Source organism: Monodon monoceros, unplaced genomic scaffold (assembly GCF_005190385.1).
Source record: "Monodon monoceros isolate NGI ecotype Baffin Bay Population unplaced genomic scaffold, NGI_Narwhal_1 Super_Scaffold_15, whole genome shotgun sequence".
In the NCBI taxonomy this organism is placed as follows: domain Eukaryota; kingdom Metazoa; phylum Chordata; class Mammalia; order Artiodactyla; family Monodontidae; genus Monodon; species Monodon monoceros.
This window is the reverse complement of record NW_021703771.1, coordinates 81,219,760-81,246,761: the sequence shown is the minus strand read 5'-3', so window position 1 is coordinate 81,246,761 and position 27,002 is coordinate 81,219,760. Positions and strand designations below refer to the sequence as shown.

Genomic DNA, 27,002 nt, shown 5'->3' with positions numbered 1-27,002 from the left:
AATAAATACAGCATCTTGCCCTGTGACTTGCTTGGGGAATTTCGGAGTGGCCGGGGAAGTGCATGGCTGGGAGTTGGTCTGACCAGTAAAGGTCTGGACCAAAGGCTGGTCGCTTTCTAAAATAAACTCACCCTTTGACTTTTGGTCGGGGTTGTGCTGAGTTGGGCCCAGCCTTGCTCAGTGACGTCTGAGCAGTGCAGGAGACAGCACTGGGACTTCTCTCCCCAGAATAATGCCAACGATGGACGACATCCTAGAACACATAGGGGAATTCAACTTTTTCCAGAAACAAACATTTCTCTTCCTCGCTCTGCTCTCTGCCACCTTCACCCCCATCTACGTGGGCATCGTCTTCCTGGCCTTCACCCCGGACCACCGCTGCCGGAGCCCCGGGGTGCCCGAGCTGAGCCGTCGATGCGGCTGGAGCCTGGCCGAGGAGCTCAACTACACGGTGCCGGGCCCCGGGCCCGAGGGCCAGGCCTTCCCCCGCCAGTGCCGCCGCTATGAGGTGGACTGGAACCAGAGCGCCCTCGGCTGCGTGGACCCGCTGGCCGGCCTGGCCGCCAACAGCAGCCTCCTGCCTCTGGGCCCCTGTCGCTACGGCTGGGTGTACGACACGCCCGGCTCCTCCGTCGTGACCGAGGTAGGCGATCGTGGGACTTAGAAGGGATGGAGAAAGCAAAGAGTGAAGTTTTTCTTAAGGACGAACCCAGGGAGGGCCAGGTGTGCTCTTTGGACTCAAAGTATCTTATAAAAAATAAACAAACGAGCAAATTAATTATAAAATAAAATCCTAGTTTTCAAGAAAACATACAGCCTCTTATTTGTCTGGAGTCGGAGCAGGTGAGTTTAAGCTTCAAATTCTGACAATAATGATTCTAGTGTATGCAAGTCTCAGCGGTAAGAAGCAAGCAAAAACATCAGAATTCCTGGGAGTTATGCCAGGAAAGGGAACATTTTCAAGCCTCCTCTTTTTCTGGAAGCCCTGACTTCCCCTCCACTCTGCCATGGTATAGATGGACACCTGACACCTCATGGAACTCACCTGAACGGGTGCCTTACTGTGATACAATGTACTTTTCTCTCGATGGCTAATTGTTCTCTCTTAATTTGCTCAAAGTATCCGTAATCAAACCATTTGGGGTTGGAGCTTATGCTATGGTACTATTGTTTTATTAAAAACTACACTTGACATTAACATCTAATCATGAGGCCTCTTTTCAATAAATAGAAAGAAAAAATGGAGACTTGCTGCTTTAAAATTTTTTATTGGAATATAGTTGATCTACAATGTTGTGTTAGTGTCAGGTGTACAGCAAAGTGAATCAGTTATACATATACATATATCCACTCCTTTTTACATTCATTCTTTTCCCATATAGGCCATTATTACAGAGTATCGAGTAGCGTTCCCTGTGCTATACAGTAAGTCCTTATTAGTTGTCTATTTTATGTATAGCAGTGAGACTTGCTTTCATTGGAGACAAAGCAAAATGGGGGGATAAAATTATTCTGCAAATACAAAGAAAGCCAGGTGCCTGGCTTAACTTAAGAGGACTGCTTGGATGACGTGAAGATATTCTGTACGGGCGTTAAGGTAGAAGGGCCATCTGAAGTATCTAAAAAGGCCTGATAGTTACGTGAAATGTGGAGGAGGGAAGATTTAACACCATAAAACTTGTTTTTTCTTCTACAGTGATTCTTTATTTCCAGCCTCCATTGGCTTAACATGTCTGTGATTTTTGATTAAACAAAATCATTAAAAAGTAGAAATAATGTTTAACCAAGTATCTGGGCATCCTGTGATCTAGTCAAGTTGACACATGAAATTAACCATCACAGGAAGCTGTTGGTCAAGTACCATAAAACTTTTAAGAGGCTTTTGCAGCGTGGTTCATCTCATTGTTCATACAGAGATGGGAGACTGAGGCCCAGAGCAGAGAAGAATTTTGCCCAAGGCCACAAAGTGAGAAAGTTCATCCTTAGCCCTAGAAAGGGGTTTTCTCCCGACCTCCAGGCCAGCACCTGTGGCTCCCCAGCATCACCTCCTGTTCCAAGTGAGGACAAAGGTAACAGGCATTATTAGCAAGATGCTAATTTAAAGAGACACTGAACAGCCTGGCTCCCTTAGGGCAATGCTTGCATGTGTCCACACACCTATTTAATAAAATTACAAAAAGAAATGGTTTGTGCATAAGTAATTACCCAATTTCAGCTCATTTAGCCAAAACAGAGTTCAGCCTGATGACATACTGCCAGATGGAATGCTAAACAGACTGCGGGACAAATCTTCCGGGTTGTGTAAAGAAAATTAACACAAGCAAGAAAAGAGTTGGTTTATTGTCGTCCAGTCACATCAGTGCCATGCAAGGAATACCTCCTGAGTTCCCTGGGTTGAGCTGTGTCTAACAGAATTTTGTTTTCTTTTCCTCCCAACCCGGGACACCCCTGGCCCCTTGCAGTTTAACCTAGTGTGTACCAACTCCTGGATGCTGGACCTGTTTCAGTCGGCTGTGAATGTAGGATTTTTTATCGGTTCTGTGGGTATCGGCTACATAGCAGACAGGTAGGTACAGCACAAAAGTGGTGGAATGTAAGCAGTCCAAGGAGAACGCTTGGATTCACCTGTCCCTGCTTGAATACCCTGCATTCCCAGAGCACACAGGCCACACTTTCCTGAATTGTCGTGACGGTCTTAGATTTCCTTTACAGCTTTGAGTAGCATGACCGATGTCTCTATTTTCTAATTCTCTTGGATCATAGAGGGATGTTTCAGCACTGGGCAGCAGTGTTTCCTCGTGGGCTATCCAGAAGCTTAGAGTTAGAAGGGAGAGTGATAGAGGATTTGAGCCCTGTTGTATCCCAATTCTTTCTTTGTCCTCATGCCATCCACCTGGTCATGCATCTTCAGGGCCTCTGAGCTCTGTCCTGTCCTCCGCTTGCCTCTCCTGTGCTGGAACCAGGTAGACTCTCCCTTCTGTTCTTACCTGAGCCTGTGGCGTTGCAGGATTCCTGAGCTGGGGCCCTGGGCCCAGATGTAATTATATGTATGGAACCTAAGATATAATTTGGTGAAAGGGAAACAGGGTCTCCACACTGGCAGAGGTAAATATCCACTTCCATACTGTCACGTCCCTGGAGAGAGATTAGGAGAGACCTCTCCACATGGAATGTACAGCAGGTGGTCCTCGTACATGGGTCCGTGTCTCCGGGAGCTAGTTTTCAGTGACTCATACTAATCGACCTGTTCCTATGTCTTTTGTTTATCCACTATTTTGTAATCCCAGGTTCACTGTGCTGGAAGTTCCTCATAAGGCGCATCTTTACTCTGTTGATGATCAATTAGACATTGTTAGGAGTCCCCCAAAGGGAAAGGAACAGAAAAGTTGGCTTTATACTTGATAAGCACCTTAGGTAATTTGGCCATCAGTGCTAATTATTTAATATTCCTAATATTGACTGTTTATTGAGTATTTCCCATGTTTCAGGCACCGTGTGCAACATTTTGGACAGTATCCTCCTCTTCAATCATTAGTCACATAGTGAGATAGTGCCATATAACTCTATAATAAATATACAATCTTTTATAATGTATTATACGCTATAACTATATGTATTTAATTCTGAAATAAGTGGTAAAGTAAATACACGTTATGCTTGTTCCTTCCCCAACTATATCTTTGATACAGATAAACCAAAGGTCGTGAGCTTAATATGAGATATAGACAGAACATTTTCTCTGATGAGGCTACAGTCTGGATTAAAACTTGCAAGTGTGTTAAAGATTAATAACGATGGCTGAATCAATTACACCCTCAGGGGCGTCTGAACTGTCACAGCCGGGGGCCCCCTATGGCAGCAGGAGGGAGGGAAGGTGGCAGTGAAGGCGCTGGGTCACGAGGCAGTCCCGTGCATCACATCACTTCTGTAACTGTCTACTCAGCCTCCCTTCAAAGGCTCCTCCTGGGACGCTGTGTGGCAAAGAGGCTTGTGAGGTGCAGAGGAAGGTCGTTCGCTTTTACTTTTATTGCCACAGAACTGGCAATAAGGACGGTGGTTTGGAAATGACCCCTGAAGTCTTGAGAGGTGGCCTGACGAGGGTGGTCGGGAGTCCGCCCTGCCCCCTGCGTGTGGCGGTCTGGACCCCTGGCTCCTGGTTCCCTCTCCACTGGCTCTTCCAATGTAAGGAGCAGATTCTAACACTCAACTCGCCAGCACAGAAGTGAGCGAACAGGGGACTGAGCTTCACAGCTGGTTAAATGAATGAGTTGATTATTCCCATCCCGCTCAGAGTAGGAGACCGGTTATCATCCTCTTCCTGACTTAAAATCCCCGGTCAATTATCCAGCTTCTTAGATGGCCTCATTATTTTGCTCCTATTGTTGAAATCTCCCATGTAAAGTTGACTACTCATTATTCTTCCCCCCAAAGCTGTGTACATCCCTCTATTTCTTTTTCTTAAACTGTCTGAAGTCTGGTTGGTTGCTGCCCGCTTCTCTTCTGTTTGTGTATGCAGGTAAGGGTGCGTAATAAGACAACCACCCTACGGGTCCAAAGAGGACACTATCTATTGCACATTTAATGCCTGTTACTGAATAATTGTCAGGTTTTATAGAATGGAACAAGAATCTCATGGAAACCCATCTGATGCTACAGATTAAACCAACGCTAAATAAAATAGATTGTCAGCTATGAGGAATTTAAAACATATTGTTACTGAGCCCAAGCTCACTCTGCTTGCCACTTGACAGGGCAATAAGTCGGAGACGAAGTGTTGAGACAACGAACACGACTTCATTCGGAAAGCCAACAGACCAAGAAGATGGCGGGCTAGGGTCCCCAGAATAACCATCTTATCGGGGTTTGGATGCCAGTTTCTTTTATAGAACAGAGAGGGGGAGGAGATGGGGAAGTAAAGTAAAAACACCATAAGTTTTGCAAATGTCCCCTGGAATGGCCAGCCTCAGGGAGGGGATGTGTTCTTTTCTTCTTCCTTGCAGCCATCGGCTGGTGGACAGGGTCCGGATGTTTCCCTGAACAAAGGCACTTTGGTTTAACATTCAGGCAGAGGGGCAGGGTTCCCTGAGGCAGGCCGTTATGTATAGACAGTTTCCTTTTAGTGGACAAAAACAGCAGAAAGCAAAGGTTAAAGTAGAAGAAACAGATCCAACATGTAGTCAGACTTGGTTCTCTCCTGTAACAATATGACCTAATAGCTGATGAAGGTGTCTTTTAGAAGAAAGCCAGGAGCACATTATGAACAGGTTATAATAAGAATACCGAGCCTTACAGCAAGTCAACTTTCAGAAGGTCACCTTTGCAAGTAGAAGGAGGGAGAGATGGGGGATATATGCTAGAGATTTTGAAAGTAAACCTTTTGTAAGATGGCTAATTTGTTTCATCATTCAAATCTCCTAAAGAATGATTTTCAGAATCACCTGACACCAAAAAAGTAATCTCTCACCAATTCAAGGTTTTTTTACTCTAATGGTCAGTAATTTAGTGTCAGGCTTGTAAATGTTTAACAACTGACTCTCTGAAGGAAAAAGCCTCAGTTTGTAGGGTTTGTTGATCTCCATGTTGTCAAGGCTCCCACGGTGGTCCATTTCAAGCTACCAAAGTGAGGTCACTGAACACAGAGTTGGCTAGAAAGATGCACCATTCTATGGTATTTCCACCATACAGCTACAACAGATAGACATAAAAAACTTCCTGAGCATAGATAATGGTCAAACACAGTAAAATAATTAGGAAGAGATAAGTTTTGCATATTTATTACACGTGTTTTTAACATAATTTACTTTATTGTAAGTGTGCGCTTTCATTTTTAATAATGGCTGTGTTTAACAGTCAGCTCACAAATTTTCTGAAAGTCTATCCATCAGCTCACAAGAGCCAGCACCGCACTGCCCAGATTTCACAGTGGAACGAGATCAAGGCAGAATCAAAGTCCCAGCGGGTCGCAGTCAAACTTACTCAACTCTGTGGAATCTTTCAAAACTAGCTATCCCCTACCTACTATGTGCCAGTCATTTTACTGGGCATCCCTGTGTGTTACATTTCACTTAGGATCATAACAGCCTTTGAAAGGAGAGTTGATTATCCCGTTTGCAGATAAGGAAACAGGGGCTCAGTGAAATGAAAGCAGTGCTTCCCAAATGGTAACGTCCATAGTAACCACCTGGGGGTTTTGTTAGAATTATGATTCTGATCCAGTGGGTCTGGGGTGGGCCTGAGAGTCTGCATTTCTAACCACTCGACGGTGATGCTGATAGCCCCAGACCTCAGTCTGAGTAGGAGGTAGCTAAAGGACTTCTGAAGCCAGCAGTCCTGGAGTTCACCCCATTCTCTTTTATTTGCTCTTCGTCTTTCATTTAACCACTTACGTGGTTCTGTTGTGGTAGGGTAGGAAGGGGGGGAAGGTTCTCGAACCACTCTCCCAAATCTCCAAAATTTCTTCCAGCCCTGCCTCAGTGTGTTTTTTATTTAATTGAATTGAATTAATTAATTTATTTATTTTTGTCTGTGTTGGGTCTTTGTTGCTGCGCACAGGCTTTCTCTAGTTGCGGCGAGCAGGGGCTCCTCTTCGTTGTGGTGCACGGGCTTCTCATTGCGGTGGCTTCTCTCGTTGCGGAGCACGAGCTCTAGGTGTGCGGGCTTCAGTAGTTGTGGCACACGGGCTCAGTAGTTGTGGCTTGCGGGCTCTAGAGCACAGGCTCAGTAGTTGTGGTGCACGGGCTTAGTTGCTCCTCACATGTGGGATCTTCCCGGACCAGGGTTCGAACCCGTGTCCCCTGCATTGGCAAGTGAATTCTTAACCACTGCGCCACCAGGGAAGTCCCTGCCTTATTGTTTTAATAGCATTCTGTCTTTATGTGAACATGTCCCCTAGTGAAGCTGCTCTGCATTGGTAGATTTGATTCTCTGAAGGCTTCCACGCGCTGAGTTTCAGATGGTGAATGTTCCCTCTCATCCGCCATGGGATTTTGTCCATATACTGGAACATGATTATGGTGCTTTGGGATTTGACTGAGTCAACTTTGGAAGTTGAAGAATTATCACGTCAGCACATACTTATAAATTCTTTGAGGGTAAAGGGAGAGGTTCAGGAAGAAAGGCTAAAACATTGTGCTGATATGACTTTGGAAGGCTGTGGATAAAAGTCCAGGGGGTACATGTTTACAGTGGGGAACCACTGACTGAGAATTTTAAAATGATGTGGTCAAAACAGGGTTTTAAGAAGTTTAGCAGTTTACATTAATTACTAATGAGACTGCTTGATCTTTAAATTTCAGATTTAAAGCATTAATAATCCCAAGTAATTGTTAACAATGTTGTGGATTCTTTTCAAATGGTCAGTTAGTATTGAAATGGTCACTAGAGCACAAATTGCCTAAAGGAAGAGCAGCAATTAACAAATGTCCAGCCACATCAAACGTGCACTGCTAATGACGTGGCAGCGCTACTGACCTTCAGTTTGAAGTGGATAAACAAAAATTAAAGAAAACATCGCTTTGCATGAAGAATTTTTTAAATATCCACTAACAGCTAGTTAGGGCGTCTTTTAGAACAAAACCAAGAGGACATGATGAAATGTGGAAAAAAGAGACTGAACTTCAAGTCAGCTTTCTGAGAGGCAGCTTCGCAAACGGAGGGAGGGAGGAGGGCTGGGTGCGAAGCTCTTTAGGTGTAATACCGCACTTAATCCCCTGGTCAGGCTGGGTCAGATAGCTCTTCTCCAGATGAAGAAACTGAGAAAGGCTGCGTAACTCGCCCGACATCCCAGTCAGCGGTGAGGCCAAGGTTAAACCCAGGTTTCCACGTTTCCATCTACTCTGTGCACCGAGACACTCTCCAGGTCCCTAAACCGATGGGACCCAAGTCTCAAATAAAATGTGCGGGAGCAATCCTGCTAAGGTACTCCATGGCAAAGGCCTATGGGATGGCAACAGGTGAGATGATGACAGCGCCACACAAAAGACTGTTTCCAAGGAGACACACAAATACCATGAAGTCCAAAGGCAGTGTTGAAAGTGGATGGGGAAATACATTGAACATGGAATTTTGTTTTTTCTAAAGCAAAAGCTCCTCAGTGGGCAACTAGTTGAGACTGTTGGTGCAAAGGCCCAGCTCATGTGATGACAGAAGCCCTAGACGGGCCCTTGGGGCATTCAGCGCTAGGTGGCCTGAAGAATCACCCCCTCCCCACGTACCCTCCACAGTGGGGGCTGAGAGGTGCTCCAGCCCAGGGTGAATGGGCCTCACTGGGCTTCAAGTTTATACATAGTGCCCTGGTGCAAAGTCTTGATGGAACTGACCTGAAGTCAGGGATTCTCTTGGTGGGTATCAGTCTGTACCTCCTGAATGTCCATCATTCAGAGATAACCTCCACTTTAGTTTAGAGTTCCATAACTTCCGTGAATTTTCTACAACCCTCATGAATCTAATCTAATTCCATTCCCTCTCTTTGTTTTCTCCTTGCAGGTTTGGCCGTAAGCTCTGCCTCTTGATTACAATCCTCATAAATGCTTCATCTGGAGTTCTCATGGCTATTTCCCCAAACTATACATGGATGCTAATTTTTCGCTTGATCCAAGGACTGGTCAGCAAGGCAGGCTGGTTAATAGGCTACATCCTGAGTAAGAACGCTTGTGATTGTAGCTGTGGGGGACACTGCTGGCAAAATATAGTCAGTCACGTGAGGGTAGCTGCACAGGAAAATGGACTCAGCTTCAAGACAATGTTGAAAGATTTTTTTTCTGTATCAAAAGAATTTCTGAAATCTTTTCAGTAAACTCATTCTGCATTCCTCCTAGAAAGAAAACAATGAAGCAGGAATGAGAGTAAACATCATGCCATCCAAACTCTTATATAACTCTTCAGGAATTTTTGTTTTCTGTGCCCTGGGGTGTACCATAGAGAGGAAATCTAGCCTACCAGGCTTTACAGAGAGAAAATTCATTGATGAGAATATATTAGATTTATAAGGGGCTTTATTAATTTGAGTACATCCATTCTAGCAAACCACAGTTATCCTCAATGTATATGCAAGGAAACCAAGGATAGAAGTACTGTGGTCAATCTCGGTTCCTCAGCGAGCCATTTGTAGGACCAGGAATATCATTTACATCCTACTCATTAGGAACCAGGGTTATGCTTAAGCTCCATGGATTATAAGAGAATATTTGAATTATAACAGCAGAGTATCTGTAAATTAATATTAAGGAGAATTACCACCATAATTAGATCTTGGGAATTCACTCCATCATTGCTTGCCCTTCTGCTACATTCAAATAGCGTCCACACCAAGGGAAATAGACACTGAAATTAAAATAATATTAATCAACCTTTCATTTCGCACAGGAGAACTAGAATATGTGTGCTTAAAATTTGACCCAGTAAAGTTAATTTGGGGGATTCTATGAGATAAGGAGGAGATGGTGCCTAACACTCTCAGGTGCCTGTCATGGTCGTCACCTGATCTATGTCTGGGCAACAAAGGAGTTAATGTACGCAGTTATTCGATGAGAAATTTGGTTTCTCATACACGTGACATGGAGAAATTTGAATTTAAGTTTCATCCTCCCATTAATCTCTTCTCCAGTCCCTCTGGGTGTCCTTAAGGTGCACCTGTCATTCACCCTCTTTCTACCTGCTACCCCAAGACCTCATCCATGACCCCAACCACTTTGAAAGACATTTCTATTTATTAAGCAGGTACATAATTTTGTCTGTCTTTTTTTAAATGCTTTTGGATAATTCACAGTGATGTATAGAAATAATTTTAAAGTGCATTTCTATTTGGTTTACAAATAGTTGAAGTCTTTCACACGATTACCCAACATTTAAAGCAAAACTCTGTGGTTCATGGAATATCTAGAATCTCAATTCTAGAATGTCTGTAATATAAAAATGACTATTTCTTAAATCCATGTATCACAGACTTCATACTTCTGCCATGCCGTAGTCATGGGATTGGATAAGGCTGATTACTATAGCACGTGCCGTGTTATGCTCATACACCAGCTCCTGGAAAATAAAAAGCCTGATTCATAGTGTTTTCCAACTTCTAAGTTGTAAACACTCCCACCATGACTGCTTTTAAGATACCAATGGGTTAAAAACCAGCTTGCAAAATTCCTGAAAATTTAAAAATCAGTTCTTGCAAGCCAGTACTAGCTGACTCCAGTCAGCTCGGAACCCCACCACCAGGTTTCCAAGCCATTTAAACACATTAACAGGGTTGCCAAGAAAATGTTTAACTCCTGTAAGAGGGCAAGTTATATTGAGCTATTCATTTACGTGAAAATCATCTATGCTCTAAAGTCAATGTTTACCCCACGTAATATGGGATTATAAGATTTTACATTAATTAACACAACAGCAGTAATCATAACAAAATAGGTCCCAAAGAACACTTAAAAGTTTTCAGAGAGCTGTATAGAAAATTCTAGAACTTGGACTACTTTTTGTGTTGGCATTCTAGTTTCCCCATAGTTAGACAGCCAACTCACTGTTGTACTGACTTGCGTTGACCATTTGGGTTGTCTCTGCAGTTACAGAATTTGTTGGGCTGAGCTACCGGAGAACAGTGGGGATTCTTTACCAAGTGGCCTTTACGGTTGGGCTCCTGGTGCTTGCTGGGGTGGCATACGTACTTCCGCACTGGAGGTGGCTGCAGTTCACAGTGACTCTGCCCAACTTTTGCTTCTTGCTCTATTACTGGTAAGTCCCTGTGGAACAAAGAGGACATAGACTGAAATATTTTATTTAGCTAAAAAGACTGTCTTCCCCAATGCACACCATCCTTCGACTCTAAGATATCCTTCACTCTTCTGTTTCACAGGAAACCCAGGTCCATGTTTCAGGGATAAAAATCATAAGCTTTAATCTGTCTTCCCCTCTGGAAATCAGATGTTCTTTCACTTTAAACTTAAGAGTTTTATGACTTGGATCTCACATTTTTCACTTTATTTTTGTGGTGTTTAAAGTAGCTTCCAGTAGCCATGATACCCTTTAAAGAGACTGACAATACTATTGTTCTGATTCTGCCCCTCCTCAGAAGAAACTTCAGGATAGAGAAGGGGAAGTATGGCACTTTCGTCACCACTTCCAATACCATGCCAAAAGCAGACATCCCCAATCAATCACAGCAGTCTATCCCAGATAAGGCCAACATGGAACCCCAGAGACCATACCAATCAATCAGAGTTACCAGGGCAAGTGAAATATGTTTGTCACCCCTGCCCAAGGGAAACATGGAACACAGTAAAAACAGCAGAAACTATCAGAAACTCCTAATGCAAGCTTACCTGAGATAAAGCAAGAGGGATGCTAGATTATCGACCGAATCTCTCTCCTATGAAAAAACCCACTTATTTAGCTCCTGGACATATCTACCTGTTCTTCCCATAGCTGTCTTGTCTAAGAATTAAACATCTCAACCCTTCCCAGGAAGCCTATTTCTCCTCCAAAAGCCAGTAAAACTCTGAGAGTGATCCTTAGTTTCATCCCTATATCCTTTCTACCCCCTTTATGTCTCTGAAACCATCCCTCTTTTCCCCTGTTCTCATTAGGAATCCATTATGTCTTGCCTGGATTTCTGGGTAGACTCATAACTGGTCTCTTTGGCATCAGCTTTCCCATCCTCTAATCCATGTTTCACGCCGCATTGTAAAAATCCAGGCCCACCCCGTTACTCTCCTGCTTAAACGTCTTTCAGTAGTTTGATTCCCTTCAGAATAAAGACCTAGTGCTTTAGCATGACGCAGAAGGCCCACCTATTATCCACGTTCTGACTATTTCTGAAGCACTTCTTGCCACTTCCACTCAATAGAGTCAAATTTAATTTTCTTACAATTCTACAAGCTCCACAGAAGAGTAGAAAATAGGTATTTGGGGTGTTTTGTTTTCTTCAGATAAATATTCAGAAGTGGGATTTCTGGATCATACAGTAGTTCTAATTTTTTTAGGGAACCTCCATACTGTTCTCCATAGTGGCCATACCCATTTACGTTCCCACCAATAGTGCACCAGGGTTCCCTTTTCTCTACATCCTTGCCAACACTTATTTCTTGTCTTTTTGATAACAGCCATTCTGACAGGTGTGAGGTGATATCTTGTAGTTTTGATTTGCTTTTCCCTGATGATTAGCGATGTTGAGCATCTTTTCATGTGTTTGTTGGCCATCTGTATGTCTTCTTTGGAAAAATGTCTATTCAGATACTCTGCCCATTTTTAACTTGAATTGCTTGGTTTTCTGCTATTGGATTGCATGAGTTCTTTATATATTTTGGATATTAACCCTCTATCAGATACATGGTTTGCAAATATTCTCTCCCGTTCAGTAGGCTGCTTTTTCATTTTGTTGATGGTTCCCTCTGCTGTGTAGCCCCTGCACAGTTTTATTTCCTTTGTAGATCTTACACCACTGTGTAAGATCCCTCACAGAAATCTGCTATGACCCCTGGGGGTGGGTGTTCAGTAAGATTTTCCCCTCCACTTAACAGCATTGATGACACATTTTCTGTGCCCTAGGTGTGTACCTGAGTCTCCTAGGTGGCTGATCTCCCAGAACAAAGATGCCAAAGCCATGAAAATCATTAAACACATAGCAAAGAAAAATGGAAAATCTCTGCCTACCTCTCTTCAGGTGAGCCAGCAGCTGAAGTATCAAATCAGGGAACAGTGAAAAGGAAGATTTGGGAAAACCGTGCATTGTCTCAATGGAGAGTGGCAGAAGCGGCCCACCCACTATGTGCAACAGGACATTTCTCTTGTACTAAGATTTGTGGTTCCCTGGTAGAATATTTTAAGCAGATGGAAAACAAAACTAAAGGAAGCCAAAAGTCTTTTAAAAGTCAAATGAGGAGCTTCTATCTTGTTCACCTCTCGACCATGTTGCCCCTTAGGCCCCGGTACTTGAAGCCTTGTTTGCCTGTGTGTCCATCAACATCCTCAGGGAGGGAGGTTTTCCCCAGAGGGAAGATTCTTCAAACACAAATAATTTCTTAGAATTTTTAAAATTTTGGATAGAAATTATCCCAAAATATTTTAAGCAACCCCTGCCTTCCTGAATAGAACAAATTACTGAAGTGTTCATTTTCTCTGCATTTAGTGTTTTGCCTTTAGCGGACCTCATCACCTTTAATTTAAACCTTTTCATCTGACAAGGCTTGGAAAAGAGAATATCAAGCTTATTAGGAATTTATACCGAAATAAGAGTAAGTCATTTCTGATGAGGCTCTAAGATGAGTGACCTGTAAGAATTTGAGATTGACGTGGCATTTAGGTGAGGATTTGGGGGCTCAGAGCTCTTTTTTCTTCATTTCCTCTCTGGTTTCTGGGTGATTGGAATATGTATTTTTTCCCAAGAATGACAGGCATAGCACTGATTCTTGGATTTCAGATCCTCTCAGAAACTGGCCAGGGAATAAGGCACATGTGGGTCACTGTCTCGCTCAGGGTCAGAGTTCACGTGAGGGTGGTAAGTCTGGTCACTGCTGGTCTCCTGGAGACTTCTTCCCCTCGTTCCTGGGTCTTTCACACAACATCACGTGTTGCTCCAGGAAGGAGACAGAAGGGAGTGGGACTCACAAGGGTTCTGCTTCCTGAACCCTGGAGATGAAATGTCCCCTCCACCACCTACTGTGTCATCTACAGTAGGGCTTCTCAATTCTGTGCACAGGATCACCTGGGGACCTTGTGAACATGCAGATTCAGGTTCCATCTGTCTGGGCTGGGGCCTGAGATCTTTCATTCTAACGAGCTCCAGGTGATTCCATTGCTGGACTGAGTGCCAGGGTCCCAGATCACTCTCCTGACCTTTGGGCCACGCACCGGTCCAGGTGTGCAAAGAGGGCATGTCAATGCCCTCAGCCCTCAGGGCCACTGGGCTGGGCCTTGATTTTACCCCACCCGCTTTACCAGCAGTATCCCTTTATATACGTGCATGAGTTACCTCACTTCTCTGTAGCCCAGCTTCCTCTTCTGCGAAATGGGGTGAAAAACGTAGACCTAACTTGTAGGGTAGTTGTAATGATTAAACAAGCTAGTGTGCGTGAAGGGCTTAGCTAGTCCTGGGCACGTTAAAAGCACTCAGCAAGTGTAAGGCATTATGTTCCCTGGATGACCCTGGGACGCCATCACGAAATATACAAAGCTGTTCCTATTTTTTCTATTCTTAGAGCCTCGGATCTGATGAGGAAGTTGGCGAGAAGTTGAATCCTTCATTTCTTGACTTGGTCAGAACCCCTCAGATAAGGAAACACACTTTGATCTTGATGTACAACTGGTAAAGATTATTTTTCACTTTAAAATCCCTCCAAATTCTTTTAATCTGAATCATCCACATAAAGGGAGGGACCAAGAGTACCTTCAAAACATAGCCTGGGGGCTTCCCTGGTGGCACAGTGGTTGAGAGTCCGCCTGCCGATGCAGGGGACGCGGGTTCGTGCCCCGGTCCGGGAGGATCCCACATGCCGCGGAGCGGCTGGGCCCGTGAGCCATGGCCGCTGAGTCTGCGTGTCCGGAGCCTGTGCTCCGCGGCAGGGGAGGCCACAACAGTGAGAGGCCCGTGTACCACAAAAAAAAAAAAAAAAAAAAAACATAGCCTGGGTCTAGTTAGCATCAACAGTGGATTGCAGGTAGCCTCATTTATAGGTGGTTTTCCTGAAATCATTTTTCTCAGGCAGATGTTGAAATCGGCTTACAGTCCCAGCGCATAGATCACTACATTCTCAACCTTGGCTTTCCCTTAAGAATCACCTGGGAGATAGTAAAATGACAAGGCCAGACCCCTCGTTGACAAGGATATGGATTTAATTGGTCGAGGGAAGGGCCCAGGAACCAATACTTTCAAAATCCTCCAGGTGGTTCTAATATATAGCCAAACTGAGAACTATTGGTATAGATTAATTTTTTTCAATTGAAGTATAATTGATTTACAATATCGTGTTAGTTTCAGGTGTACAGCACAGCAATTCAGATGTATATATGTGTATATATGTACACGTATATATTCTTCTTCAGATTCTCTTCCCTTATAGGTTATTACAAAATGTTGAGTACAATTCCCTGTGCTCTACAGCAGGTCCTTGTGGTATAGATTAATTCATGATGAGTGTACATCTCTCCTGATTGTACAAGGCCTTTTATTTTTCTTTTCTACCTGGAGAAAATAAATAAGTAAACTTCCCGAACAAGAATAAACCACAGGAACAGATGAACCAGTTTGCAGGGCAGAAATAGAGACACAGATGTAGAGGACAAATGTATGGATATCAAGGGGGGAAAGTGGCAGGGGGTGGTGGTGGTGGGATGAATTGGGAGATTGGGATTGACATATATACACTAATATGTATAAAATGGATAACTAATAAGAACCTGCTGTATAGAAAAATAAAACAAAATTTAAAAATTAAAAAAAAAAAATACGAATAAACCACAGGAATAATCCACTGGCTCCACAATCCAACAGCAAGCCTGACCGTCCTCACCGCCTGCAGGCTGCTCCAGAGCCCTGTGCCGTGGGCCCTGCAACAGCCTCCTTTGCTGCAGCAGGCCTCCCTTCACCGGGCGGCATCGCTGGGACGACTCACATCAGCTAAAGGAAGCTTCACGGTCATTGACAAAAGCTAAGCTCATCAGGAATTAATTTAGCAACCTTCACAGTATTGCATGTAAAATGCATCAGGGAAATTTGGCTTCATTATCCTTTCTTTTTCTGAGTAATTGTGATTCTTGCTAATCATCCTCATATTTTCCATTACAGACAACGGACATTTTTAGCCAACAAAACTAGATCAAACTGTCACTGTATCACGTCAGAAGATAAATCATCAAAAGTGGGCCTGTACCCATTTGGGAATTTGGTACCCATTTGGTCTCCTGGGTTCCTAATATTTGGATTAAGTAGTCAGTCCCTGCGATTTCGACTGCATTAGAAGGCCACAAAGAGAAAAAAATAATTAACAACCACTAAGAGCTTGATACAGTTTACTAAATAAATCACTCTAGTAAGACATTTCTTCTTGCCTTTCAATTTGGTCAAGGAATGTTAGCCTAATTCTCCCCCTTTCCTGGTTCTGGGGTCACAGCCAGCCCCCGCAGTGGGTCAGATGGTGTTAAAGCAATGGAAGAGAGGGAAAAGCAATAATAAGAGGACAAAAATAGGTGACCTACAATCAACCTTTCAGGGACCTGCTCCTGGCGCCCGGCTTGACCTGACCTCTCCTCTTTGCTCAGGTTCACGAGCTCTGTCCTCTACCAGGGCCTCATCATGTACATGGGCCTCGCCGGGAGCAACATCTACCTGGACTTCCTCTACTCTGCCCTGGTCGAATTCCCGGCCGCCTTTATCATCCTCGTCACAATTGACCGCGTGGGTCGCCGTCATCCATGGGCTGCATCAAATATGGTGGCAGGGGCAGCCTGTTTAGCCTCGGTTTTTATCCCTGAGGGTAAGTGTCAGGCCAAGCTGGGGCCTTGTCTTCCAAGGCCCTGAGAAGAGGGGGTATTACAGCCCTTTGAGAGAAAGACCCTGTCATTTAACATCCAAGTCAATTTGGAAAGAATGAACAAAATATCTGGGACCTTCCTGAGTGAACCCATATGGCAACTCTGCCTTTAAGAACAGTGGCACCCAGTGGTTGCCTGATGTAATATAATAACACCCAGTGGTTCTTTGATGTAATATAACAAGAGAGGCTAGGAGGACCCATGCCACAGGCCATCGAGCTGGCCCAGAGCAGGGGTTAGAAGACCACAGAGAGAAAAATGCTATTTTGGGGGGGTGTATGCTATTCCTTTTGGGTGACTTCTATAGACTAAAGTTGGTGCAACTTTGGAAGCTGGTATAATTGTGTTGTCATTAATGACTGGAGTCTAAAGTGAAGAGAGCATCAGAATTGTGTCTGAGGCTAAAACAAACAGACATGGGGACTTTTGCTGAATTGTCCTGAGTCTATAGAAGAACCGATTGTGCATTCTTGTCTCATTCTGGAGGGTGCACTTTCTCCTTGCAAACGCCCCTGGGGCACTGTTGGGAGACCAGGGAGTGAGCGCAGCATGTGTCAGCGGTGTGCTTTCCCCTTCAGATCTACGCTGGCTAAGAGTTACCGTCGTATGCTTGGGTAGAATGGGGATTACAATGGCCTATGAAATGGTCTGCCTGGTCAATGCGGAACTGTACCCCACATGCATCAGGTGAGCACGTTTCCTTCAGCATGAAGAAAGCAGCTGGGGCATTTGTTTTCTGGTGAGAACGACCACAGGTGCCGGCAGAGGACACCGTACTTTTTTCTTCAATTTATTTGATTGAAGTACAGTTGATTTACAATGTTGTGTTAACTTCTGCTGTACAACAAAGTAATTCAGTCGTTATATATATACATACACACATTCTTTTTCATATTCTTTTCCTTTATGGTTTATCACAGGATATTGAATCTAGTTCCCTGTGTCCCTGTGCTATACAGTAGGACCTTGTTGTTTCTCCATCCTATATATACTAGCTTGCATCTGCTAATCCCAAACTCCCAATCCAGCCCTCTCCTGCCACCCCCTCCCCCTTGGCAACTACAAGTCTGTTCTCTCTGTCTGCGAGTCTTTTTCTGTTTTGTAGATAAGTTGATTTGTGTCGTATTTTAGATTCCACGTATAAGTGGTGTCATATGGTATTTATCTTCCTCTTTCTGACTTAGTTAGTATGATCATCTCTAGGGAGGCAGCTTACCTTTCAAAATGCAGGGTAAGAGAGGTTGACACCATTTCAAGGCAGTATGCAGGTCACACCTCACACTTACAGGTTAGGGTAAAACACAGAAACCATGTGATGAGAACAGAAGCTACTGAATTGCCAGAGAGGGATGGCCAAATGTCAACAGGAGGGAGAGCAGCCCAAGCAGGACCATAGAACAGAGCAGGGGAGACAGTGATGAAAGTAAAACATGAAAATTGTCCCCAACACTAACTAAACATCTTCAAGAAAGTTCATATAAAACAAATACAACATGGGCTTCCCTGGTGGCGCAGTGGTTGAGAGTCCGCCTGCCGATGCAGGGGACACGGGTTCGTGCCCCGGTCCGGGAGGATCCCACATGCCGCGGAGCGGCTGGGCCCGTGAGCCATGGCCGCTGAGCCTGCGCGTCCGGAACCTGTGCTCCGCAACGGGAGAAGCCACAACAGTGAGAGGCCCGCGTACCGCAAAGAAAAACAAACAAAAAACGAAAAAACAAGTACAACAGAATATGAATGGAATTATGTACCATGTATCATTTATGTGCATTGACAATAACATGTACACTTTCAGTTCACATACACACTTTAATGATTTGGGGAAGTATTTATCTGGGGGGGTGGGAGATAACCACTGTCCTTTGATAAGTCAAAGGATGCATCAGTGTCCTGTGTTTCAGGAACCTTGGGGTCCTCGTCTGCTCTTCCATGTGTGACATCGGGGGCATCATCACGCCGTTCCTGGTCTACCGGCTCACCAGCATCTGGCATGAGCTTCCACTGGTGGTTTTTGGTAAGAAATCCTCAGAGATGTCTTTGAATGAAAACCTATTTTTAAGAGGCCTCCATGTTTCTACCTCGAAACAAGTGCTATGTTTGCAAGTAACTACTAAGTATGACTAGTAATTGGTACTACCAGTAGTGTAGTAATACTAGTATTACTAATAATATTAGCAGCTGCCAACACTCAAGTCTGGAAGCCCACGAGGACTTATGCCCATAGAGGTGCAAAGTCAAGGGAGAGTGAGGTGGAGTTTCCCCTGAAGAAGACCCTTCTCTCCTCACTGATTTCCACCCCTTTGTCCAAGAGCTCACTCTTTCTGCCTCCTCTATGCCCAGATGTAGAAAAATACAAACTCTTTTACTTCGTTACTTCAAAAAAGGTGGTTAAAATTTTGCAAAGGGCAATTTCAAAACCCAGGGGAAACAAAGACCGAGAAAATGTGTTAGAATAACAGGAACACCTGTGTACATGCTGGGCACCCCGGTCCTCAGATTCCTCGGCAATTAGATTTAAGGAGCATGGGCACAGCTCTTCCCTCTGACCCTGAAGGATGTACAGACACTGAGCCTGCCTCTCCCTGACCAGCCCACAGGAGAGAAGGGGAGGGACAAACCTAGTTATCAGCACATGCTGAACGCGAGTCTGCAGACTGTGAAAGGGGCTGGGAATCCTGGGCATTCCCATTGTCTTTCCCCACAGCGGTAGACGGAGGGACAGGTCCTCTCCTTCTGTGCGTCCAAGCAGACACAGCTCCAGAGCCATACACGTTAACACTCACCTTGTCAGTGTTAGCCCCAAGGTCTCGATGGACACATATCAATCTTCTTTCAGATGCATTCTGAGTCTTTATTTATTTATTTACTCAATTTTGGCTGCGCTGGCTCTTCGTTGCTGCAGGCAGTCTTTCTCTAGTTGCAGCGAGCAGGGGCTACTCTTCGTTGCGGTGCGCGGGCTTCTCATTGCAGTGGCTTCTCTCGTTGCGGAGCACAGGCTCTAGGTGTGCGGGCTTCAGTAGTTGTGGCACGTGGGCTCAGTAGTTGTGGTGCACGGGCTTAGTTGCTCCGCGGCATGTGGGATCTTCCCGGACCAGGGCTCAAACCCGTGTCCCCTGCATTGGTAGGGGGATTCTTAACCACTGCACCACCAGGGAAGTCCCTGAGTCTTTCTTTTAATTTGACAGAAATGTAACACTTTTCCCCATGGGCATACAAGACTTCATCTGGGGGGAGGAAGGGAAAGCCCAGCTCGGATGCACAGCAGGGGGATAGCAGATGGTTCTCCTCTTAGTGCCATGCGTTGTCACACACAAGTGTCTCTGCTCATTCCCTTCTTCTCAAGGGATTTGTGAAGGGCAAATTTTCTACTGCCATAGATCTGCCAGGAAAAGCTCCAAACCTTTGCTAGAACTCACCCTTGAAAGAGACCCAGTAAATGTCTCCACGTTCCAACTTAATAACAGGATGGCCCAGGTTGATAGAACAAGAGCTCTTTATCCTGAGATGACCAGCGTGGCTGGCCCTGCTGGGAGGCACATGCCCCAGATTCTTTCCTCCCCCAGCTCTGGCCAAGGGACCTGACCCCAGAGCCCCTTTCCATCTTGGGGAAGCTCCCTCACACGCTCTGGATCCTTCCTTCCATCCCAATCTTGCTCACTCCCTTAGGTGGGCAGTGAGTGATGCATGGGTCAGCGGGACATTTCTGGGTAGAAAATAGATACTTCATTAGTATCTATTTTGTTTCTCTTAGTACCATTTAACCAAAAAATTGCTAAGTCCAGACCCAGAGGATCCCCCCATACCCAGACCCTCCCTCGGACCTTGCCTTTCCATCTAAAGATAAAGGATTTTAACTGCATTTCAACATTGAAGTAAACTCAAAGACAATCCTCAATTTTATTTTGCTGGTAGTTTCCTTCTCTCACCAACCTTTAATAGCTAGCAGGAAGCAAAACTAACAGTTTTACACATTTTCTTTCTCTTTTCACACAATAATGGTGTGCCAATCGTGCTCTTGAAATAGCCAGAAATGGTCATCTAGAAGCCTGAAAACCAACAAATAAACACATTGGAAAATCCTGGTTGAAAGCACTGGAAAAATTGATAAGTGATATCCTAGTTAATTAGGCCTATCTTTGCAAGTATAAAGTACTAAATGGATGATAATTTGATTATCTAATATATTCTTCACAGTTCACTCACTTCAGAGAATCGAAGCCAGCTGAATATGTCTCTTGTTTGCATGAGTTACAACCAAGTGAATCTCTCGAGGTTTGGGGAGATCTTGAGAGGTTAACTATTTAGTTCATGCCATGTGCCAGGCACTCTTCTAAGCACTTAACAAATATGAATTCATTTCAGCCTCTAAACAAGCCTTTGTGATGTAGATACCACCCCACTTTCTGTCGGGGAGTCTGGAGAATCAGGGGGATCAGAGAACTTCTCAGGGCTCTGAGACCAGTACTCGGGGTGTCAGTACTAGACCCAGGTGCTCAGAGCTACAGCCGGTGCCCTGAACCACTGCACACTGGAGGCCCGTATTTCTGCCAGTTTTAAGCGTGCAAAAAGTGGAGTCCGACAGGCATTTTTTTGAAACCCCCCAGCTAGCGAAGAACCCACATCCTATTTCCTGCATTCAATGATGGAAAAACATATAAAGATGTAACCGTAAATCCTAAAATCTTAATGGGAATTTAGAGAAACAAAAACACCAACATCTGCAAAAAATTACAGCTGAAGACAAAGGAAAAAAAGAATAAGAGAAATTTATCCAATACCTGAATCAGAACAGAAAGGCCTAGCTATCTGAAAAAGACTATATATATACCCATATATATATATATATGAGTCACTTTGCTGAACACCTGAAACTAACACAACATTGTACATCAACTATACTTCAATTAAAAAAAAAAAAGAAAAAATAAATAAATAAAAATCCAATAAAAGGCCTGGCTATACTATTTAATGCTGTTATGAAATAATGCGTGATTCATTACTTTTATTTGCTAGTAATGATCCAAGTTTCTGACTCATTTTCATTACCGAGTGCTTTATATTGGCAGAGCTATATTCTTTATTTTCTTAGCGTTGGTTCTTTTTCAGAGTTATTTTCTGACTCCAAAGTATCTTAATATCATGGCAATTTCCTCTAGCCTAGAATAACCTTGACTCAAAATGTTAAGTATTTCATTTCCCTATAAGGAATTGTAATCCAGCAGAGTTTGGAATGGGCAAAATATTTATGATGGGGAATAGGGCAGTCAGAGATAGCAAAGGAATCTGTTACGTATAGGAAATCAGCACAAAAAAATAACACTTGTTTTAAAGAAATAAGGAGAGCTTTAATTATAGAGCCAGCGTGGTTCAGTTCTGAATGTGATTTGCGTCTGTTGGTTTTCAGCTGTAGTTGGCCTGGTTGCTGGAGGACTGGTGTTATTGCTCCCAGAGACCAAAGGGAAGACTTTGCCTGAGACCATTGAGGAAGCTGAAAACATGCAGAGGTAGGGAGCTGGGATTCCTAAATGAACTATTCAATACACGCTTTGGGAAAACTCTGGAGCCAGTTGTAAAGAAAGATGAGGTTGGATCTATACCTCACACCATATACAGTGAGATCAATTCAAATGAAATCAAAGACTAGAATTCACCAAGAAGGAAACACTAAAAGAATGAAGATACTATGGGAGAATGCCTTTAGCCTTTCATAGTGAGGAAGGTCTTTAAAATTTGACCACAAATATCCAGGACCCATTCAAAAAAGTTTGCCTTCATAAAAATTTAAAATTCTATGTTGAAAAACTACCATAAACTTCAAAGAAATAGCAATCTTAGAGAAAATATTCACTCCTTCGTAAAGGGCTAATTTTCCGAATATATAAAGAGGTCTAACAAATCCGTAAGAGCAGCCCCTCAACAGAAAAAATGGGCAAAGGACTTGAACAGACAATTTAGTGACAGAAAGAAAAAAAAAACAGTTCCAACATATGTTAACCTATGCCAAATCTCTTTCATAATAAGAGAAGGTGCAAAGTAATGCTGCAGTAACAGCCACTGAGATTGTTAAATATCGCACTGCCTGGCAGCATACAGGCGACCCTTGAACAATGCAGGGGTTAGGGGTGCCAACACCCTGTGCAGTCAAAATCCACATGAAACTTTCAACTCCCCCAAACCTTAACTGCTAATAACGTGCTGTTGACCAGAAGCTTATGGATAACATAAATAGGTGATCAACACACATTTTGTATGTTATATGTATTACATACTGTATTCTTACAATAAAGTAAGCTAGAGAGAAGAAAATATTATGAAGAAAATCGAAAGGAAGAGAAAATACATTTACAGTACTATACTGTAAGCTTATATCACCTGTTTATAGACAAAATGTCAGTACCTACATTAACATTGTCTTATATGATACAAAACACTGTAGATGTTATACGTATTACTAACACTAGACATCAAAAATGAAAAGATAATGGAAAAAAGAAGTCCATATTTATTAACAGATATAGTGACTCAAGCACTGAAAATGAAGAAGCAGCAATATGATTGCTTTATGGTCGCCTAGTGTAATTGATAATACAATTGCTTCATGGCAGCCTAGCCTATGCACTAATGAATGAATTGATATAAAGTGTTTATGTCATACAGTATTACAGTCATATTCATAATACAGTATTGGAAACATTGTTACATTTTTTAAAACACCACTTACCTGCGATGATAGGCTGCTACGCAATTTCTCCAATACAAGCGAGAAAGGCGTATTGTACGATAATGTAATTCTTTGAAGCCAAAATTATAACACAGAAAATGAACACTTTAATTTTATAGTAAATATCACTCAGCTTATGCCTACGTAAGGATAGACTAATGTCTACATGTACTTTATGCATTCACGACATGCTTAACTTTGTCTTAATGTTTTCAATATTTCTAGGCTACATGGTTCATCTGAGAGCTTTTTCAAATCATCACAAAATGCCAAAAAATTTCCAATATAGTTATTGAAAGTGGACCACACAAGCGGACCCGTGCAGTTCAAACGCGTGCTGTTCAAGGGTCAGCTGTACAATGTTGGGAAAGGATGTGGGGAAATAGGCAGTATCCTACATCGCGAGTAGGAGTCAGATTTAAAACCTCTATGATGGGCAATATAACGATAGTATCAACATTACAAATGTGCTTATCTTTTTACCTAGCAATTCCACGCTTCTAGGAATTTACATGTGCAAAATGGTGTATGTACAGGGTTATTCATTCAAGCAATATTTTTTATGTAATGAAAGATTGGGAACTTTCAATGCCCATCGATTGGGAGACCAGTTAGATAAATTATGGTATGTTGTTCAATAAAATACTCCCTAGTCATCAAGAAGAATGAGGCAGCTTGATATACACTGATAAGGAAATTCTCCTACGGGTATTATTAATGAAAAAAAAGTAAAACATAGAAAAGTATAGAGTCTATCATTTGTGTACAAAGAGCAAAAAACATATATATTAAATATATATACAATTTACTTGTATCTCTGGAAGAATATGCATAACATTGATTGTCTCTGGAATTGGGAGGCTATGGGATATCAGTAGGAGGGAGACTTTTCAGTGTATTACTTTTTGTACTTTCTGAATACATATGAATCTATTTAAAAAGTAACCTTAAAAAATCTAAATAAAGAGAATCACATATGACACATTCCCCATGAATTTGTTTATGTGATATGTTTAGATATTACTGTTTATTTTAACCATATTCCATTTTTGGCCCCATGAACTGAACTGAATTGTATCCATGCTACAAACCCTTCACATTTCACATATTAAGCACTTGGGAAAGGTCACAGCAGAAGAATCACAGTGGTCTGAGGCTTTCCCTAGAACTTGGAAGAGGCTTTGAATCCAGCCAGATGTCATGCACTGGCAGCCCACAGGATACAAGGGTCTCAAGAGCTTCGCTTGGCCCCCATAGTTTTTAAAGTGGGAAATCCATATAAACTGAATTTCCAGGATCTGTTTTTTAAAAATCAGAGGATGGGGTAACACTGAACAGGCATTTCCTCCTGTTGACAATTTGCAGGAGCTGAGTGGTGACAGCTCAGCTCGTAGGAGGGCATGCTCGCTGGAGTCGGCCAGAGACCTGCATTTCCTACATCCTGTGCCTAGGACGCTTCTGTTTTCCACCTGGCGAGTGTAGACATTTGAGTTTGAGATCCTTGACCGTGATCAACCAGCCCCCATAGACCCCATCTCAGTGCAGCTTGTCATGCACGTGAGTGCCTCCCCTTGAGGATAGAGACTCTACCCCATTTACGGTCGTGTCCCTAGAGGTAAGCACAGAACCTGGCACACACAGAGCAGGTGCTCACCAAATATGTGTGGAATAAATGGAGAGCTCCTTCTACAGCATCCCTAAGTGACGCTCTCCCAGGCTTTTCCCAGCCAGCTCCGGCATCAGGAAGGCAGTAACATGTGATGGCGAGGAACAGGCCAGGTCTGATGCCGAAAGCTGGCCTCTGTGCACCGACACCAAACTGAATCTCAGAGACAGAGTTTTGGGTGAAGTAGAAAAGAATAGCTTTATTGCAGGTGCCAAGCTAGGAGTCCAGGGCAGCTGGTGCTTAAAAGACCCGAACTCCCCGAAGGCACAGGGTGAGGGTGGGGGTTTTATGGGGTGTGTGATCAGCTCACGGAATGGTATGTCATTCAATGAAAGACGCCAACCATTCTGATTGGTTGGATGGCGGTGTAATCGGGAGTCAGCATCATCGACCTTCTGGTTCCAACCGGTCTGTGGTCTACGTGCCTGTGACCAGCATACAGTTCACTTCTTCCACCTGGTGGGGGTTCCAGAATCTGCAAAACAGCTCAAAGGACACATCTCAGAATATTATCTATAGTCCTGAGGGAAGAAATAAATGTCCTTGACTTTGGTTACTGGCTAACGTATTATTATTTTTTCTTGCTTGACTGTGTTTCTTTCTGCATTTTCTCACTTGTCTGATTAAATTTATTCTTTGGCTAAAGTTCTCCTACAGACAAAAGGCAGGCAGAGGACATGGGTGGGAGTCAATTCTGGGAAAGCCTCATAGGGTCCTGCTGGGTTATACGTCCTCACATTTCCTATCGTGTGGCCTTAACTCCTCTGGGCCTCCATTTTTCTTCTGTAAATGGGGACAACTGTTCCTACTCGTTGGATTTTTGTAATGATTAAATGAGGTAATACATGTAAAGTGCCTGGCCCTTAGTAAATGTCCAGTAACCACCGGGAGTATTCATAGAAGTTTTCACAGCTGTTCTATAAAACAGGAAAATATGTACCCAGATGATTTATTGGAAATCAAATTTTTAAATATATGCCGAATGGTTTTTGAGATAGGGAAGTGCAGCTCAGTGATATACACTTACACCTGTACTTGAAAGAGCTTTCCATTTTCATCAGGCTGGTTCAGAATAGGCTAAAGAGATATTTTAAAAGATTATTCGTGTTGTTATTTTATATTCACTAATTATGTGATCTACAGATACTTCTGTGAAGATTTGCACTTTCCTATTTTCTGTATCACATATAACCCAGTTCACTTTTCAAAGATAGAAGACAGACCTGTAAGCCTCGGGGCTTCTTTGTGAGAAGATGGGGGACTGAGGCAGAGGTGGGCAGAGACTCCCCTGCAGAGAAAGGTGAGGAGGGGCAGCCTGCAGCGGGCAGAGGCGGCCAGGAGGGGGCGCCCGACCGCAGTTGGCCCCTGGGGTCAGGCAGGCTCCTAGCTCAGGAAAATCGACCCAGGCAGACCATCCCAGACACTGAGCGAGAGCGGAGAGAACAGGGAGGGCAGGAGCCCCACTACCACCCAAGTCATTCGGTCCCTGAGCCCATCCGAGGTACAAAGAGAGCTTTCTGGCTTACTAACATATGCCTCATTTCACCCCTGCAGCCTGTTTCCTTTTCTGTAAAATGGGGTCATAGCAGCTAACATGTCCTAAGAGCTTTCACTAGTGCTTTGCAAGCCCTTTTCATGCATCACCTTATTTAATCCTTGCAACAACCTATGCAATAGGTAGTATTATTAACCCCATTTGACAACAGAAAAACACAACAGGGCAAGAGAGATTTGCCCAAAGTCAGTAAGTGACAAAGCAAAGTTCTCGTTCTGGAAGCCCAGGGCCAGGGCTCATGGACATGCCTCACCTCAGAGGGCTGGGTTCACCCAAGGTGCCCGTGCCGAGCTGTGTTCAGCTTCCAGTCACTGTGGCTGCTGTTGTTGCTGCTGTTGCTGCTGCTGTTGTTGTTGCTGCTGTTGTTGTTGCTGCTGTTGCTGCTGTTGCTGTTGCTACTGCTGTTGCTGCTGCTGTTGTTGCTGCTGCTGTTGTTGCTGCTGTTGCTGCTGTTGTTGTTGCTGCTGCTGTTGCTGCTGCTCTTGTTGCTGCTGCTGCTGTTGCTGCTGTTGTTGCTGCTGTTGTTGCTGCTGTTGCTGCTGTTG

The 27,002-nt window shown here is 43.7% G+C and overlaps 1 protein-coding gene across 2 annotated transcripts in view; it reads left to right on the top strand.

The window, feature by feature from the left end:
* The first annotated feature begins 232 nt into the window (after positions 1–232).
* The window catches only part of LOC114896100 (solute carrier family 22 member 2), a 29,911-nt gene continuing 3,141 nt past the window's right edge, over positions 233–27,002 (top strand). The window contains exons 1-10 of one of the 2 annotated variants that reach the window (XM_029223979.1): positions 233–643; positions 2,463–2,566; positions 8,485–8,639; positions 10,557–10,725; positions 12,538–12,652; positions 14,187–14,243; positions 16,271–16,460; positions 17,097–17,205; positions 18,417–18,529; positions 21,920–22,019. In XM_029223979.1, coding sequence (XP_029079812.1) covers positions 233–643; positions 2,463–2,566; positions 8,485–8,639; positions 10,557–10,725; positions 12,538–12,652; positions 14,187–14,243; positions 16,271–16,460; positions 17,097–17,205; positions 18,417–18,529; positions 21,920–22,019 — 1,523 coding nt within the window. Of the gene's footprint in view, positions 644–2,462; positions 2,567–8,484; positions 8,640–10,556; positions 10,726–12,537; positions 12,653–14,186; positions 14,294–16,245; positions 16,461–17,096; positions 17,206–18,416; positions 18,530–21,919; positions 22,020–27,002 lie in introns of both variants that reach the window. The other variant, XM_029223978.1, reaches the window with a different exon arrangement.